At 53.7% G+C, this 18,373-nt stretch overlaps 3 protein-coding genes across 3 annotated transcripts; 1 reads left to right on the forward strand and 2 right to left on the reverse strand.

Moving 5' to 3' along the window:
* Positions 1-5,738: 5,738 nt before the first annotated feature.
* CCMA1212_000526 (uncharacterized protein) lies at positions 5,739-6,322 on the reverse strand (the record flags this gene model as incomplete). The annotated part of the gene is made up of 2 exons (XM_073697992.1): positions 5,739-5,949; positions 6,012-6,322. Coding segments are annotated over 2 exons (522 nt in total), but the record flags the coding sequence as incomplete, so codon positions are not given.
* A 2,842-nt stretch (positions 6,323-9,164) lies between these two features.
* On the forward strand, positions 9,165-10,274 carry CCMA1212_000527 (PHO85 cyclin-1; the record flags this gene model as incomplete). The annotated part of the gene is made up of 1 exon (XM_073697993.1): positions 9,165-10,274. The coding sequence occupies one exon, from the start codon at positions 9,165-9,167 to the stop codon at positions 10,272-10,274; it is 1,110 nt and encodes a 369-aa protein (XP_073562778.1).
* Positions 10,275-13,537: 3,263 nt separating this feature from the next.
* CCMA1212_000528 (putative copper-transporting ATPase HMA5) lies at positions 13,538-16,834 on the reverse strand (the record flags this gene model as incomplete). The annotated part of the gene is made up of 1 exon (XM_073697994.1): positions 13,538-16,834. One exon carries the CDS (start codon positions 16,832-16,834, stop codon positions 13,538-13,540), a length of 3,297 nt encoding a protein of 1,098 aa, XP_073563204.1.
* Between the last annotated feature and the right edge of the window lie 1,539 nt (positions 16,835-18,373).

Consider the following 18,373-nt stretch of genomic DNA (forward strand, 5'->3'; position numbering starts at 1 on the left):
CAGACAGACATGTGAATGTGATGAAGTTGTGGTGTGGTTGAGTCCGGTGATGCCGAACGACGAGTGCAACCTGCAAAGATGGACATTTCGACGTTTGAATGGACTGGTTAGACAGGTGGATAGCGGCTGTGTTGCGGAATGATGCCGATGCTGCCTCGTGGGTGCGGCTTGTTACTGCTTGTGCTTGGCCGAGGAGAATAGGAGAAGTGAGACATTGGGACACCAACTTGACGGGTTGCGGGTGGTTGACTGCATGGTTGAATGGGAGGACGCAGGTTTGGCCAGGACAAGGGACTTTGGTTTGTTTGCGTTTTTGCTTGGATTAGATTGCTTCGCGTGCAAGAGGCTCATTTCAACAAACTGCTTCTGAATGGGGTTGATGTTGATGATGATGGATGTCCGTTGTTTGATATTGTTGCTGGCGCAGTAGAGCGAAGCCAAGCAATACTGCCCCTCTCGATGCGACAGTACAAGACGGCACATGACGCGAGATGCCGCATCCAAACAGCTGCGCCCATGTGGTTTCCCTCCATCAATCAAAAGGCTGTGATGGGGCTTCCTCTGTCTCCAGGTTACCCCGAACCAGGATATTCTGACATGTGCCCATACAGGCTACCGAAACCACGGCATGTGTCTTGTATGCCCATCCATGTGTAGCATTCCATTTGGATGAAATGGTGAGGTGGTGATGTCTTTCTGTTCTACTCCCGCACGCAAGCTTGGTTCCCCCATAAAGCCACTCATCCTTGTGACTTGCTCCCGGAGCCACTCCGTGGCGGCATCAGGCATGGGGACCGAACTCATGCGATGGGTAACGGTTTGGCGTCACTTGATGCCGTGCATGATTGGGGGGGGGATGGATGGATGGATGTTGGAGAAGGTGTGTCGTGGCTTGCGGCTTTGTTGAATGTCAAAGAGGTATTGCTGCTTTGTCCTTCATTGACCCGCTGTTCCTTTTGTCGGTTTACTTGTGCAATCTCAGCAACTTGCGCGTTTGTCACGAGTTGATGTTACGGTTGTCGTCTTACTTCCCGCAAACGCTAGCCGGCATCACGGGCCGCCAAGAAGGCTCAAAGAACGTCGAATTGCACCGAAGAGGGCAAAGGTGCGCAGAATTGGCTGTGCACACCCGTTGCCATCTTATAATCTGCCTAACGATATTCACTAAAAAAAGAAAAAAAAAAAAACATGTCATCCATATTTCTCGCGCAGTTGAGGCAATTCATGGAGTCGTATTCGTAAGCCCTCTTGGACATTTGTATTTCCATCAGGTACCAGTAGGGGCTTGTGACTCTTTCTGAAGGCGAAAATTGCGTGTTCATCCCCAGCCACACTCAAAACACCACGAAGGGGCCTCGTCAGCCACAGCTCGACATGGTGTAGAAAAGTGGGTCTCCCCATGGCTTCCCAGGAAGTTGAAGGTTGAGAGTTGCAAGTTGTTGGGGTACAGTACCTTCTCCGCACGTACCTCGGAATTGAAGCGAACAAGAACAAAAGGGAGCGTGTGGCTTTTGCGTTGCATTGGGCTTCAGTCTGGTGGCGCCAACGAGAAGCGTGCAGGGTGCGCCATCTTGATCCAGGCCGCACGGGCCAATCAGGGCGTGATTCGCCGAAGAATGAGAGATCTCGCCTTTTTTATTCCTTGTTGTCCAGGGTGCGAAAGGACGGGGGTCTGGAGTACACGATCGCCAAGTACTACCTGTAAGTACCTACCACTGAGCAGCTGGCAGCACAGGAGGTACAACTGAGAAGTAGCGCTGGCATTGGAGATGCTGCCCCCCCCCCCCCTTGAACACCTCATTTCATCAACGAGCACAACAGACGACATGCAAATCAGAGGTCAATTGACACAGAAAACACATGTAGATCGTTTGCCCAAGCTTAGCTTTTTGCCCAGCCCGTCGTCTTGCTGATTAGCTGCATCAGTCAATCGGCAAAAGAGGGCATCACAACGGGCCCCCCATTTTTCCCTTCCCGGGCACGATGCATGCACATACCTTACATGGCAGTGGCGGTGAAAGAAAAAGAAGAAGCAGAAGCAGGAAAACGTTCGCATCGTCATATGCACGGCTTTTGCCAACGAAGCCCGCGTCGACAGGGCTCTCTCTGACAATGCATGTTTGCCGCTATTCCTGCCTTGCCTTGCCTACCTGATGAGCATCACTTGCGCGAAGATATTTCGGGTGAAGCATCTCGGCCATGCTCCGCACCACGGAGCCGTTGGCCACAACCTACGGAGCAAATAATACAAGTTGAATCACCAGCAACAACGGGGATTCGCAGAAGGGACGGGAGTCAAAGATGGTGGCCACACCCGCCAGTCACATGTTGCGGAGATGTCACCACCACAGCCCGCCTCAAGTCGGTTTCCCTGGCAAAGGGAGAGCCAATGGATCTACTTTGATTCGAACCGCACCGCCCGTATTGTGCATCCCGTATACTGGAATCCCGCGCGTACGAGATATGACTGGCAGCCTCCCTCGGCTTTTATACGTGACGGCCCGTAGTGGTTTGGTAGTGCAAGCAGAGAGTAGTTGGCCACCATCTATCTGTCTTTTTAGTTGGATTCACTCGTTACTGGTCACTGTCGAATCACCCCATCTACACTAAGATGCATCATCAGATATATATACATGTAACAGTGGCGGGCAACAGTTGGTACGGCTTTGGATATTCCCATCTTCAGCAGTCAGGGATGATTCTGTGTCTCTGTCTACCCGACGACGACGGGGGTCTCGTCCCTTGCCCAAGAACCCCACGCTTGATTCTCTCTCGCCACGCTTTTGATGCGTTGTCTTTTCTTGTTGACCCGCTCGGATACGTACCGAAGCAATTCTAGCCGGCATAGGAGACAGGGGGGATATCGCTACAAGTGTCATTCATACATACTTTACATGCATCTGCAGTTTTCAGACGAAAATGCCTGGATGTACCTAGTTGCCATGACGTTGTGTTGCTGTATGTGTGCCTGCAAACGGACGAAGAAGGCAAGAGAAGAAAAGAAGCAGCGGACTAGAAGCTGGGAAGCAGTTTTTTCGGGATACACAGCAGCAGAGCAAACGCAGGCAATTTTGCTTCCCGCGGGAACCATCTCCCTTCACCTACTTTTTCGACGAGGGTGGAAGTGTGGATATGAGATGGGATGTGCAAAAGCAGAGCGCGGCATCTTTCTGCATGCTGCAATGCATGTATGTACTCATTTCTTGAACCCTGGGCGAACTCGTGGCACTGCATGAATCAGATGGGACGACGATGATGATGATGATGACGATGATGGTCGACGATGATGTGTAAAACGAGAGGAGATGGAGACAAAATCTGATACGGCCTCCTCTTCGGCTGCAGATGATTGGCCCCATTCGTTGGATGCATTTGGCTGGCCTGTTGGCTCTTGATGGAGAAGGCATTAACATGCAAGAGGTCGATTTGCTTAAACGGGGGTCTTTGGGCTTTGAGGAAATCCTGGCCTATCGCGGTTCGGGCGCTCATCAAACGTGGAGAGAACCACATGCCGCTATTGATTGGTGTCGTGAACATTCAAAGCAACCTGAAAGGGCCTGGGCATCGGTACTTGGAAGACAAGTACTGCGGTTAGTTGCACCAACTACCTACTATGCGGAAATGATCTGATTGCCGAGTATTTTGTTTGATTGCCGGAATAAGAGCCTGTTGTTGTTGTTGTTGTTGTTGTTGTTGGTCGAACGCTGGGCGGACCGGACCTGCGTCGGTATTGTCTTGGATATCTATCGGCGCGAAAGTTTGTACGACAAAGAGGGATCCGCGGCCAATCTGTTATTCGACCCGTGCTTGACGAAAATGCGGAGAAGAAAGACCTTGGGCCTCGAACTAATAGTAGCAAGAAGCACCGCTCGGGATGCTAGGTGGTTGGTGCACGTGATGTTTATGGGGTGTGCTCCCTGAATCGCGAGCTGGGGAGTTTGGGGATGACTTTGTGGCGCCGGGCTAAGGCTGGAGGCATAAGCGGCATCTTTCGGGCAAACGCGTTTGGATGGCGTGTGGTTGGGGAGGCTTGCAAGAGTCAGGACTGAAAGCCCAAGAGGACTTGACTATGTTGATAGTATCCGGGTAATAGGACGGGAGAGGGGTCGTGAGCAGGGACGGCGTGGTAGCTGAGCAGGAAGCGAGGGCTGACCATCGAGTCCTGAAGCTCAGGAAGCTCAGCTGTAAAGGATAGAGCTTGGAAGAATCCATGCAAGGGGCTGGTTGATGAGTGCTTGTCCCTCGTAGTAGAAGATATTACCCTAGTATAAAGCATGAACTATGATATACGAGCGCAAGGAAGGGTTGGAACAAGCAAAGCGCGAAGGCTCGAGGCCAAGCACTATCGCATTCCCATCACCCGCTAGACTCGGCCCTTGTCTGCACGCGGATCGGATCTATCAGGGACGTGACGGCGCCCTGGAATGAAGTTGCTGAGACAGCGCGCTGAGAGTGCTGATAGTCCCGGAGTAGCCACGATACATTGGTGAGTAGTGCTTATTGTGATCAGAGTAGACCGTGAATGAATCAAGGGATGCATCACATCCGCCTGCATGTGCCGTGCTAGAGCCATCCATCTCAAAAAAAAAAGAAAAAAAAAAAAAAAAAAAAAAAAAAAAAAAAAAAAAAAAAAAAAAAAAAAAAAAAAAAAAAAAAAAANGTCGAAAAGCTAGACGCCACGTCGACGGGCTGGGAATCGGACAACTCATGCGAGCATCAGAAAGTTTTAACAACTGCGTCTTACTCGCGGGAAGTTTATCGTTGATATTTAGAAGTAGGAGAGAGAGGGGGGTGGAGAGAGAGACGGATGCTATTACAGCTAGTAGTAGGTAGTACGTGCTTTTGCGGGAGGCATGCCGAATAGCATCAAGGTAGGAATGGGTTGACTGATTGATTCTAGGCAAATCTGGCGAGGGCCAGAAATGACGGGCAGAATGTCTGGCATTGAGGCGTTCTATCTCACCAGCTGCGTTCAGGTTGATGTTTCGCATCTCGAGACTCATGGCACAAGGGGTGCGGGCCGCCGCTGCATCAATGCAATCAAAACCCCTTCTGAATCTTCTCATTTTCTTCGCTTTATACTTTCTTGCCCCTGCATTGGAGCGGCTCGTGGATCAAGATGGTGGGTGGGCTGTCTGACGCAGTGCGAGGAGGGAAAAAGAAAGGAAATGAGAAGATACAGGCCAACTTGAAGCCCAAAATGCCTGGGTTGGCATCTCTTGGTGTGCCCGCGGCCGCGGTGTGGCTTTCCGTCCATGGATACATGTTAGGATATGTGATGCTAAATGCTAGACTGCTGCTCTAATCACTCGTTCCCTTTGTGCAGGTCATGGAGTGTCAACTAGTGTCGCTGTATCACCACCTGAATGTCTCATGTGCATTTGCCATCTCCCTTTCCTTTCTTTTGTTCATGTCACTGGCATTGAATGACTGATCCGTTCTGACACTTCACATCTGACTCTCTCTGGGCAGCCGAGGCGTGCAGCTGAATGGCGCCTTGGCGACAGCTATTGGTCGTTGCGTCGGCCAGCGCATCAAGGCCCGACAGCAAATCATCTGGCCCAAGACAAGCAAGGGCGAGATAAGGCGATGGACATCTCACGTGTAAGTGGAGTCGCCCTGGGATGAAGGAGAATACAGACCAAAACGAGACGTCACGAGTAAGGCGGACACACAGAAGGCGAGACAGCAGCCTGGACTGGAAATACTCGAGTCCTAGGTGACCTGAGTTGCTCCATTCAATGGCCGCGGTTCGCTCTCGTTTGCCTGCTGATCCCAGCTTCTCGTGCTTGTCCTTCGTATCCGCCTTCAGCGCCGCAGGCTGCCGCCGGCCTCGAGCCTGATGATTGGCCGCGGCTGTCGATGCCAATTCGCCAATCGCCAGTCCCAAGGCCAAGGTCCCAGGGCAACGAAATTCCCATGCGGTTTGTTTCGAGGGAGTGGAGCCCTCTGTAAATGAAGAGATGCGGAGAGCCACGGGTTTCGAAATCGGGAGCCGGTTTCAGAAGGACGGCGTCGTGAGCCAATGAGGCCGCGCCCAGAGGCAACCCGCGGCAAGGTCAAAGAGCAGATGGGCGCCTTTTGCCTCTGTCCCAGCTCTGCAGCTCTTCACCTCGTTGCTTGCTTGCGTTTCCTTAGGGCTGTGGCGGGAGATGAGGCCAGGGGCTGGTCGCCAGTCAATGGCGCGGGCGGCGTGTGTGGAATAGGCGCCGAGCTGCTCATGCTGTGCTCGGATGCTCTGCCGGGTGTTTTGCAGAGATGGCGATGGGCGGCTGATGTATTGCTGGTTGTTGCAGGTCTGAATTAGCGGTTGAATGACGAGGACTGGCGTAACAGCAGAGCTCCCGAGGATACGGGATGCGCAGCTGGATCAGCGGCAAGAGATTCGGAGCGGCCTGGCTGTCTGCTATTTTTGATGCCTTTGCCGCGTGGTTTTGTTTCATCCAGCTCGAGGCGACTTGAAGGTCAAGGTCGTCTGTCGTTTGCGATCTGTTGATAAATGCTCCGTGTCGTCGTCCTTGGTTCCTTCCCGATCTCGTTCCTTCCTCATCTCCATCGTCGCTCTAATCTAATCTCTCTCTTTCTTTTCTGCCCTTCTCTTTTTCCTCGTCTTTTCATTTTTCTTTCCTTTCTCTCTGTCTTCTGCATTTCACACCATCGTTTTGGCCTGGCTCGCCCTCTTTTCTCGCCCTTTCGTGCCTTGTCGAACCACTGGAACGCTGCAGCGCAGTGATCACGCCCTCTAATCGACGACAAAGGGAGAGAATCCGCCCATCAGTCCTTGGATCAGCGTCACAGCATACCACCGCGTGGTAGACGCTCGACCTGTCCTCTCTCTCGTCCATCAATCTATTGCTCCCCCCCCTTTCAGATCGACCGCAGGACGGCCCCCTTCTGACCATCACTCGACGCTTTGGACCCTGCATTTACAGTACACCTGCCTGGCTGCATCATTAATTCCGGTAGCGCTTTACCTGCGTTTCCAGACTCCCTCTCCAGCAAGGCCAATATATCTGCTAGTATTGAATTCCAATTCGCTCCCAACAAGGGCAGACTAGGTAACCACTTGTCACCACGCAAGGACGCCATTGGAAAGCAAAAGGTTGCATGATTTATATCATCTGCCTTGCCCGCCCTACATCGCATTCTTGATACTTGGCATCGCATCACTCGACCCAGTTCCCCAGCATCTGCCGACCAGGTCTTTGACTTGCAGCCTCTCCTCTTCTCACCGCGTTCGCTTGTTGCCCAAGAGCATCACCGAATCTCGGCCCAATAGGCAGAGCAGCAGCTGATTGACCTGAGAAAAAAAAAAAGGAAGGACGTGAAAATCCTTTCTCACCCTTGACGCCACGTCTCAATCGGCCGACAGCTTTAGAGGCCAGCCGGCTAGACACGTCGCCCAAATCCAACCGCCTCGCCCAGGCCCAACGAAACAATTCGCCCCTCTTTCCGCTGGATCGGACGGCGCCACGTTGGCACATCGCGGAGGGACATCGAGCCATCCAATCCAATAGGCCGGTACCGAGTAGCACGACATCGTGGCCTCGGAACCCACGAACCGGACAAGTTCGACGTCTCGATTTTTGTTTGCTTTAAAGCATTGCGCTCACTGCTGCTTTTGCTTTCGTTTGTGCGCTCAATTGTCTTCTGCTGCCCTCGTTGTTGTACAGCTACAGACTACAGGCACCCGGCTTGCTGTCTTGGTCATCCCTTAGACACGGGCTCATCTCTCCCAAAATTGGCGACTCTGAAGATTCCATTGCAAACTTGATCCAACACGCTACTTGGCTGTCAGGTATTGACTCAGCCATCACATCCTCGTCTGTCTCTCTTGTCATCAGCGGCATCAGCAATCAGCCTATTCTTCCGCCGCAACCGGCTTCTACTTACAGGATATCCATATCCCGCTCTATCCAAACGGACACAGCCATCGACTCCCAATCCTTCGCCACCGTCCGCCCGCGACACCGAACGCTGCCGCTGCCCCGAGAGCCTCTCTTGACACCTCCGGGCCCAGCGCAACTCTAAACGAGCCCTGCTGAGAATCCCTGTCGGCCTGGCCGCTACCGCCCCGCCCAGCTCTCTGCCAGCAAGCAAGACTCGCTGTCTTCGACGACTTCGCACCGGCAACAACCTTGAAGGTACCGCCACCCTCACCGCGCGTACACTCCAAGATCGGACTGCTCTCCAGTACCGGCACCCTTTGTACCTCGTCCCCAGCCACCAGACCCCAGCTGCGCGCTCAGGCTCAGGAACCTGATCGGGTACAAAGCAGCGCCGTACCAGCCAGACTCCATTCGAACGGTTGTCTCTGACCGCCCCAAGGCCCGCCACGTCGACTGCAGCTCAGTACATTAGTCGCCGTACCTCGCTGGTCGTGCCACGCCGCCGTTGGCTGTCTGCCGGTACATCGCATCCCGGTATCCCCTCCTCGCGGCCCTGCCCCCCCCTGCTCTCTGGACCGCGGCCCCCCTGTGCCCTCCTCCATCGCCAACCCCTGCAGCCCGCAGCCATCCCCGCCGGCACACCACAGCAGCCCTCCACAGGCCCTCCAGCGACCCTCCGGCGACCCTCAGCGCCCCTCCACAGGCGGCCAAGACCCTGCCCTCCCTCCCTGTGGCGCATCGCTAGCGCCTGGACCGCCAGCTGGTTGCTCTTTGTGCGAGTACACCCTTCCGGACGTGTACAGTACTTTGCGTGCACGTATACAGCCTCGTGTACAGGTCACTGGTGCGACTAAATAAGGGCCACATGCACACGTCCTCTCGTGTCTGACTGCGATAACTTGCTCTTTTATCAACGTTTGCCATCCCTCTCCTCCTCATCCTCTTCCTTCGTCCATCCGTCCTCCTCGCAACCCTCGCCTCAGACCTCGTCCTCATTCTCCCTTCCTCTCTCTCTCGTCGTGCCGTTTCTGTCTTTTGGGCTCCATCCTCGGCTCAGCACCCGCCTCTCCCTGCCACCGTTGTCTCTCTGTGCTGGGATTGTTTGTCTTTATATATCGCTGTTATCGTCTTCCATCATCGTCTTCCTGCCTTGGTCTTGCACTTTTTTTGCTCTTTCATTCAATCGGCCGCAGCATTCCTCCAGCTCTATCCACCTGGAACGACTCACCGCCGATCCGACTTACACATCCCGACTTATACCACCACAACATCACCATGGCATCAAGATCATTCCTCTCCATGGACGACCTCAACAAGGCGGCTCTCGAGCAATTCGTCTATCAGCCCGTCAGCCGTGACATGATTGCCTACCTGGCCAGCGCTGCCCACAGCGTCATTGCCTGCGACTCGACGCTGATGCCGCCGCCGGCTCGGGAATCCAAGAGCCACAGCCAGAGCCAGGACCGACCTCCCACTCCGCCTCGGAGCCCCGAACCCCGGGCTGTGTGCAGCACCGACGATGCCCTGCCCACGCTGGAGGAGTTCATCACCCAGCTGGTCGTCTCGTCCAATGTCCAGGTGCCCACCCTCATGTCGACGCTGGTCTACCTCAACCGCCTCAAGGCCAAGCTGCAGCCCATGGCCCGCGGCCTGCGATGCACCACCCACCGCATCTTCCTGGCCGCCCTGATTCTGGCGGCCAAGTACCTCAACGACAGCTCGCCCAAGAACAAGCACTGGGCCAACTACACCCACATGAACACCGACTACTACAGCTTCGGCTTCACCCGCACCGAGGTCAACCTGATGGAGAAGCAGCTGCTGTTCCTGCTCGAGTGGGAGCTGAGGATCACCGAGCACGACCTGTACCGCGAGCTGGACTTCTTCCTGGAGCCCGTGCGCATCAAGATTGCCGAGAGGCACGCGCGCAAGATGCGCCACCGCGAGGAGAAGAAGCGCCAGCAGGAGATGTACGCCGCCGCAGCTCGGTATCCCAGCCCGGTCTCCATCCGGAGCTCCCGATCTCGCCATGCTAGCCCTGACCACTACCGCGCCCACAGCAGCAGCGGCTCCAGCAACGGGTCCGTCACCCCTCCCAGCCTAGTCTACAGCTCCGCCAGCTCGTATGCCTCGTCCATTGCCTCGAGCAGACAGCAGTCGCCGTCTCCGTACATGTACGGTGCCAGCCAGGGCAGCCTGTATGACTCGCCCGTCATGGTCAGGGACCGAGACGAGCCCAAGACGCACGCGCCCAGCGTGCGAATGCTCTCCTACGACATCTCCGTCGAGCCCTACGAGCCGATGAACGAGGTGACGACCAAGAAGCGACACAGGCGCGCGTTGTGGGAGCGCCTCATTGGCTCTGCTGCCGTCGCTGTCCGATAAACTACATTCACTTGCATCGCTTTGACCGAGTCAAGCATACTGGGCGTTTTTCGTGGTTTCTCCATTTCCTTTTTTTCTTCTTTTGTTATACAGAAAAGCATGGCGTCGCGGATTGTCTTTTTTTTTTCTCCCTTGCTCATTTCTCCCTCGCAATCTATTACAACCTATGGTCCAAGAACTTTTGACTCGTTGGAATGCGCTGCATGGCCGGCGCATTGACAGTGGAACAAATCTCGGGGCACGTCTTCCTCGCCTAATCATCACCATCTTACACACATTTACACCACCACCAGTCTGTTATACAAAGATATCATGTGCATACGCCTAGCGAATCTTGGTTGGCCAAGGGGAACGGGTCCGTGTTCTTTTCTGTCATGTTTCTATTTGCGGGTTTTGATTTGGTTTGCCAACGAGGCGAAGCTGAGGGGCTAGGAATCAGAGCGGAGGAACTGGACGGGGGAGCTGCTTACAACAGGGTTGGGTAGAGCCCTGCTCTTGGCTAGGGAAATATTTGGGGTCAGGGAATATTCTGGAGTTTTTCTTTTGCACGGCGGGATCTTGGGCCTCACGTTTTGTTGTCTTGTTCCTTAACACATCATGTCCTTGCTCGGGTTTGGGAGCTGGATGACATGCTTACAATTTGGACTAATTCCTTTTGTCAGTTCCCTTGCGGAGGATCAGAAGAATTACTGCAATCTACATTAGATAATGGCCTCTCTCTAGAGTTGAGGGATGCCCTATGAATATCAGAAAAGCTCAAAGCAGCTTACGATTGATCACATCACACTGCCTGTCAGCACTTGTCTCTCGCGCCCGTGGCTCGGCACTTGGTTCGTGACCGTGCATGTACGAAAGCAGCGACTGCTTTGTTTCAGTAAAATGAAGCGTTGGGTGAAGGCCGTCGATTTCAAGGGATTTGCAGCTGATCTATTTCGTTCTTCCGTAGCCGGTGTGACATGTATGACAATCCATCGTCCATCATCCCACCCCTCCGCAATCTATCTACGATGCAGTAGAGTGGGTGTGAGATTGGGCGTTTGTCGGTTTGTCAACCCCCCCCCCCTTTGCGTGTTTAATTTCGATCTTCAGCCTTGGTGTTTCGGCACTAGTTTGCGAAAAGCTGTTGCATCTACAAAGGTGACGCAGTGATCATGGATTATTAACTGGGGGTGGTGGGAGAGGCAAAAGAGGGTGGGGGATAAATCGGGGGGGAGGGAAAACCGGGAGTCTGTTTGTATTACAAGGACATGGGAAGTTTTCTTATAGTTTTTAATTCTGGGTCGGTGGCGGGAGGTTTATTTTTTTTTTCTTGGGAAGCGTTTGGCGTGTTGGCATGTTAAAAGGTAATGCGCGTGTTTGTATCTTGCAAGTTGTGTTGCGTTGCGTACTCGTTTGGGAGGGCGTGTAAGTTGACGGGTAGCACACGGACGAGTTTTCTTCACCGATCGGGGTGGGAAACCGGGGGGTCTTGGGAGTTGTGATTGGGGTTGAAGACGTGTTGGGAAGTGCTAATCTTTTTACTATGGCAGATTGGTGAATTTTTGTTTTTTTCTGGTTCATTTGGTTTCTGTTTGATCGATTGAAGTTGAATTGCTGGTTACCTTGATTCTTTCCGTTTGCAGATGCGGTGACACCCCAAGTTACATTTCTTCCTTTTTTTTTTTCTCTTTTCGTTCTTTTTGCTTCCGTGTCGTGATACGACATGACGGGTGTCATTTTCGTTTTCTGCCGTGGGTGCTCGTTGCACAAACCCTTTTTTTTTTCTTTTTCTTTTTTTCTTTTTTCCTTGTTACATTGTAGAAAATTCGATTTTCAACTCCTGTCTGAGAGGGAGACGTGAGCGGGTTTCCCGTTTTCGTGATATGATTTTCCCGGGGGCAGGGGATCGAGATTGAGGACAACTAAAGAAAAGCAACATTTCAGTGTAGTGTATACAAATACTCCATCGTATCTGGAGGACAAAATGTCAGTCGACTTTCCATCACACTTTGCATTCCCGCACAGGGCACATAGATGACCATGGAACGAGCTACCGTAGCAAAGCGCTGCCTGAATCAAACATGAACGACAACCATTTTGTTCCCACGGTTGGTCAGATGCCCAACTTCATGTTTCCTCCCCGTCCGCCGCTTGCGGACTTTGCATCTCAACACATCAAAAAAGTCCACGCTTCTAGAAAACACCACAATTCCAAATCTGACCTTTTGAGCAGTGCCTCTTTGCAATGCTGTTCAATTCCCCATACTATTCAGCTGAGCTCAGCTAAACAATCCGTGTCGGAGCGTACGTACAGTGCATGCCCGAGGTGAGGTACCAAGTTGGGTATTTTCCTCACCTTGTCAGTCCGGCAGACGTAGACCCGATGACCTAAATGCTATATCCGCCCTTGTTTCTTTGCTGCGCCTCCTCCCCCCCCGCCCCCCCCCCCCCCCCCCCCCCCCCAAACATATAAGAACGCAACGACGCACACACACACCCCTGTTCCGTCAGGCACACAGATGATTCCATCCGAAGAACTAAAATCCAAGATATTTCAGAGAAAGAAGATGGAAAAGATGGAATGGTGAAAGGTAGGTACTTTCAGTTCAAGTGCCCCCTTCCATGGACAGCTGAAAGTTTGGGGTAAGGGGTATGTATGTATGCAGCGAGAAGGATTACACTTGCATGGAAAAAAAAATGGAAAAAAAAAGAATACTAGAAGCCCCGTTGGAAGGAGATCCTGAGCCCGTCAAACTTTCTGGGCCCGCGTCTCAGCCGCACCGCCTGTCTTTCGGGCCCGAGTCGGGAGTCTTCGCTGCCGAATGGGGACGACTCCCGCGAGAGTTGTTGGTCCGGTTATTGGCAAGGATTGCGGTGCCGCGCGGGAGTAAATGTCTGGTAGACGCGATCCTACTCCTTTGTACTGGACGTATGTAGCTATAATTGTCTTGACAGGCGGGTGGGGCCCTGATGATGAGGCCGACTTGGTCAGAGGGAAGAACTAGACATCAACACCGACGAGGGCAGGATGGGATCGATGGGTTGGATATGGATATGGATTACACTAGACTAGGTAGAGCATAAGGATGTATGCGAAACTATCAACTCCTGATTCATTCTGACCAAAGAAATACACCCCATAGTTAACCCGTGCCCTTGCGCCGTACGCAAGGAAGTAAAAATAACAAAAGCTGATGCCTTGCTGACATACTGTCCATCCAAACTCCCCCAATACATACGGAAAAAAAGAAAAAAAAAAAAAAAAAAAAAAAAAAAAAAAAGCATCACACAACTTGCTTGTTGCGAAAGCCAAGCCACGGAATCTTGGTCCTCAGGCTCAGGCTGCTCAGCACCACGCTGATACTCGACAGAGCCATGGCCAGCGACGCCCACACAGGATCCAGCTTGACGTGGGATCCGCTCGACGTCCTGACGGCGTACAGACATCCCGCCGCAATGGGGATGGCGCACACGTTGTACACAGCCGCCCATCCAAAGTTGAGCTTGATGCGGCGGAAGACGACGCGGCTGAGGTCCAGGAGCGTCAGCACCGAGTGCAGGTTCGACGTGGCCAACACAAAGTCGGCGCTCGAGATGGCCACGTCGCTGCCCGACCCGATGGCGATGCCCACGTCCGCCGTCGTCAGCGCCGGCGAGTCGTTGATACCGTCTCCCACCATGGCGACCATGGGGCGGCGGCCGTTGCTGTTCATCGACGCCTGGAGGTAGCTGATCCTGGCCGCCTTTTCCGAGGGCAGCACCTCTGCGAACACGTTGGATGCAGGAATGCCCACCCTCTGGGCTACAGCTTGCGCCGTCGTCACGTTGTCGCCTGACAGCATCCACACCTCGATGCCACGCTTCTGCAGCGCCTCAAGCACCGGGGGCGTCTCCTGGCGGATGGGGTCCGAGATGGAGAGCACGGCAGCGACCGTCCATCGGCTGCTATCACGAGGTCGCGCTGCGGCGAGGGCGACGGATTTGGCTTCCTGCTTCCACGTCTCCAGTAGGTTCTGGACCTTGGGTGAGAGTAAGACGCACAGGTCTCGCATCAGACTCTCGTTGCCCACCGCAATGTCGAAAGGCTGCGTCTTACAGCTGGCGGTGATGCCCTTGCCCGGCACCTCCTCGATCCTTTCGAGCTCCACTTGCTTGGCATCCGTCTTGCAAAATGCAACAATGGCTTTCGCAATAGGGTGGCTGCTGTTTTCCTCCGTAGCTTTCATGGCAGACAGAAGAGTCTGCTCATCAAGTCCCTCGACGGCCTTGTCAGGGAAAAGATCAGAATCGGTAATCTGAGGCTCTCCCCCCACTGTGAGCGTCCCCGTCTTGTCAAAGACGACGCAGCCCACGTTGCTTGCCTTCTCAAATGCCTCGCCGCCGCCCTTGACCAGGATTCCGTACTTGGCTGCGAGCCCTCCTCCAACGAAGATGGCAGTTGGGGCAGCCAACCCGAGTCCACACGGGCAAGCCACAACAAACACGGCAATGGCAAACTGAAAGGCAAACGCAGTTGCACCACCCGACGAACCCAGCTCGTCGCTCGACACCACATGTGAAAATGCGAGCGCCATCCAGACGGCCCAAGTGATGATGGCTATGAGAGTCACCACGGGGACGAAGTAGGACGTGATGAGATCCGCCACTTGCTCCATCGGTGCCCGCTTGGCTTGTCCTTCTCTGACGACTTCGACAATCTGATCAAGCATGGACTTTCCCGATGTCCCCGTGACCTTGACAATTACTGCAGCTCCCTTGTTGACGGTTCCCGCGAATACCTCATCTCCCTCACCCTTTTTGATGGGCCGTGATTCGCCCGTAAGACTCGATTCGTCAAACGTCGTCTCGCCGGTTAAGATGACGCCATCGACGGGCGGCGAAGAGCCGTGAGGCACCCGAATAACGTCTCCGTGCTCCAGCTGGTCCATGTCTATCGTCGTGGTGATCTGACCCTGCAGCTTATCCTGCTCTACCAGCAGAGCAGTGGTCGGTCTTAGTTTGGCCAGGGCTTCAACTGCATTGCCTGCCTTGGACTTGCTGTACGCCTCGATCAGTCGACCAGCGAGAAGAAAGAGGGTCAGGAAGACGACCGAGTCAAAGTAGAAGCGATCGTCGGGAATGTCAGCCTTGTTGCGGTCGGCTCCGGCCGCTATCATCTGGCCGATGGACGACCAGTAGGCAATGCTCGTTCCCAGTGACATGAGCATGTTCATACTACCAAATCTGTAGAAGCGTTGCAGGAAAGGCGTACGGCTGCTGTGCCGCCACAGCGTCCTCAGCTCCTTGATGGCTCGCACATGGAAGACGTCGGCTGCGAAGAAGTACACCGGGGTGGCAAGCAGGCAGAGTATAATCTCTACACGGCTCAGGCCAGATACCCACGGCTTCATCAGGAAATGCTTCGTGGAGTTGGAGTCTGGCACAAGGCTCATGTAGACAATGCCGAGGACGAATGTCGGAACGGCGAGCACAATGGTCAAGACTTGTCTGTAAAACAGCTGCCGGGTATGCTTCGCCCTGATGGCCCTCGACCGCTCTTCGAGCGTCGGGGGGTGGTAGATTTTCGCGCGGAGCGACGGGTCTGTCGCCTCGATGCTCCTCAGGATGTGCCTGATGGTGAACTGGGGCGCGTTCGGAATGTAACGCAGCTTCAGAATCGGATGCTCCATGGACGGGTGAGCCAGAATGCGGACCCCATGTGCGCTGAAGCTACTGACGGTCTTGCTGATTCTCCGAGGGCAGCGAGGGCAGAATATGCCATCGATTCTGATTTCCACTTGTCGCTCATCCGACAGGGGCTTCTTCTCGTTGACATTAACAACCTGGTCGATCGTGGCATCATAGCCAATGTCTTCAATCGCCTCCACAAGATCCTTTTCTTTACCCTCGCCCAAGAAGTCGACTGTGGCGCTGTTCCCCACAAGGTTGACGGCAACCTTTGACACCCAGGGGAACTTCTGTAACTCGTTTGTTATGGCGGTGGTACAAGCCGCGCAGGTCATTCCGCCAACGGATATCGTCGCTCGCCATAACGGGGGCGGGTTTCCGTCACCAGTGACAACGCCATCGAGCGGCACTGTGCCGGTGAGCGGATCCTTGCGAAGGCTCGTGGATGAGGACGATTGCTTGAGTTTTTGGTCGATGCTACCGCCGTCCTCGTCGTCGTGTGCTTTGTGAGACCGACACGCCTCGCAATTCTCCAGATGCGCAGCCTTGCTGGCTTCGGCCGCCGGCGCCGGCTGCTTTTGGGCCCATAAACTAGACCAGCTCTCAAAAATGCCGTGGCTTACAGGCATATCCCCTTGCGGAGCGTTGTTGAGGTCTTCGGCGCCAGAGGCAGTGGTATCGACTCCACAGATTTCGAAGCCGACGTTTTCGAGTGTCTTGCCCATGGCACGTACAAAGTCGGGGGAGAAGTCATCGTGCTCAACCGTCACAATGGATGTCACCAGATTTGGTGATACCCAAACGATCTTGTCACCAAACGTCTCCTGCAGCAGAGACTTGATGAGCGTCACACATGATGGGCAGTGGAGGTTGCCCAGCAGATAGGCCGTCGTAGCCGTAGTGGACGGAGCCATCGTGTGCGACCTGCCGTATCGTTTCACCAAACGGCGATTTAGCAGTGCTCAGAGCACCCAAGAAGCAGCATGTGCTGGTTCTACAGCCGTAGTGGCAGTGATGGAAGCGTCTGGCGGGTGGGATATGTTGAAAAGAGGCCCAAGTCGATGTTGTGTTGTACAAGGTGGCCGTGATACACCCTCACTTGCGGGTGATGCGTGATGATGGTGCTGCTTTTTTTTTTCGTACCAAGAGACGTCAAAGAATCAGAGGTTGCAGTACACAGCCTAGAGTGAATCAAATGCTGCAATGAAGAAGAGAGGAATGCTTTCTCAGATGCTGCTGTCCTGGTCGATTATTTATAAGTTGCAGCAGCAGCGGCTCCTGGTTCACTTTTGACGCTAAAATCGGCACAAATGTCGCAGGAGTTGAAGAGGCAGGGATCATCTTTTGACTTTGAAGAAACGGCCGTCATTGGCTAACCAGAGCAGACGTCGTTTGGTGTACAGTATCCCGCAAAAGCCACGCAAACTCAAAGGGCTTTACCTGGAACTATTGGTAGCATCAGCCGGTCCCTCACGTTTGTCAGCCTTGCCTCTTCACCGTGCTCACCGGCTGCAGGCTGCAGAATCGCCTCGAAGATATCGAGCAGCAGGGATCGATGCAAAGCGGCGGCTGTTGGTCCCTCACAGTGTCACACGGTGGCCACGCTTGGAGAATGTATGGATGTAGACCAAAACATCGATGGGGGGAGCTGATGGTCTGCAGAAGCCGCGGCAGATGCGTCTGTGGCGCAACCAGGCACAAGTCCCTCAAGAGGCGTCGAAGAGCGAACATGGGCTCATGACTGCTGAAGCTCGTGGCATCGCGACATTTGTGCCGATTTGCTGACACACAGAGGCCGACGTCATCTTGCACCGGATCACGTGACGCTTCTTGTAAGTCTTTTAGCAGTTCGCCTCTCTACGACCCAAGTCGCAAAATAAAGATATCGTCTGAAATAAAGCTCTCGAGTTTTACTCGTCTCCAGGTATTGTGCTAGAGATTGCCGAGCTTGGTGGAATGCGTTGTGCGTCAACGTGTGGAATGACAACCAATGCGCCATCACAGGTATAACTACCTACTAAGGTAATAGGATACTTGGCGGGGAGAACATATCAGCATCGGCATGTGTCTACATGTACATTCATTTGGCAACTTTGTTGCGCGCGGTGATTGCGAGTAAACTTCCTTGAGTTCTGGACTCTAAAATCTCCGTCTTGCCTGGAGGCGTGACTGACATTGATTTTGCGCGACTTGCCACTCTCCATTGGCCGGTTAGTCTCATCTACGACACTATTGTTAGCACTCGTTTTTTTCACGTGGCTTCTGCATATGCAACCTCTTCAAAGTCTTCTAATGAAGCAACACTGCACAACTCACATCTCCCACGGCCTCGCACAGCCAAAACAGCCAGCATTACAACAAAGCTGATGCTCATGATGATGCTACCTCGGTATCTTCTTATTGGAGCAAGCAAGACGACCAGCGGCATCTCGCCCTCTCTTTCCCAGCATCAA

The sequence above is a fragment of the Trichoderma ghanense genome, assembly GCF_004382785.1.
Source record: "Trichoderma ghanense strain CCMA-1212 chromosome Unknown scaffold_0, whole genome shotgun sequence".
Classification (NCBI taxonomy): domain Eukaryota; kingdom Fungi; phylum Ascomycota; class Sordariomycetes; order Hypocreales; family Hypocreaceae; genus Trichoderma; species Trichoderma ghanense.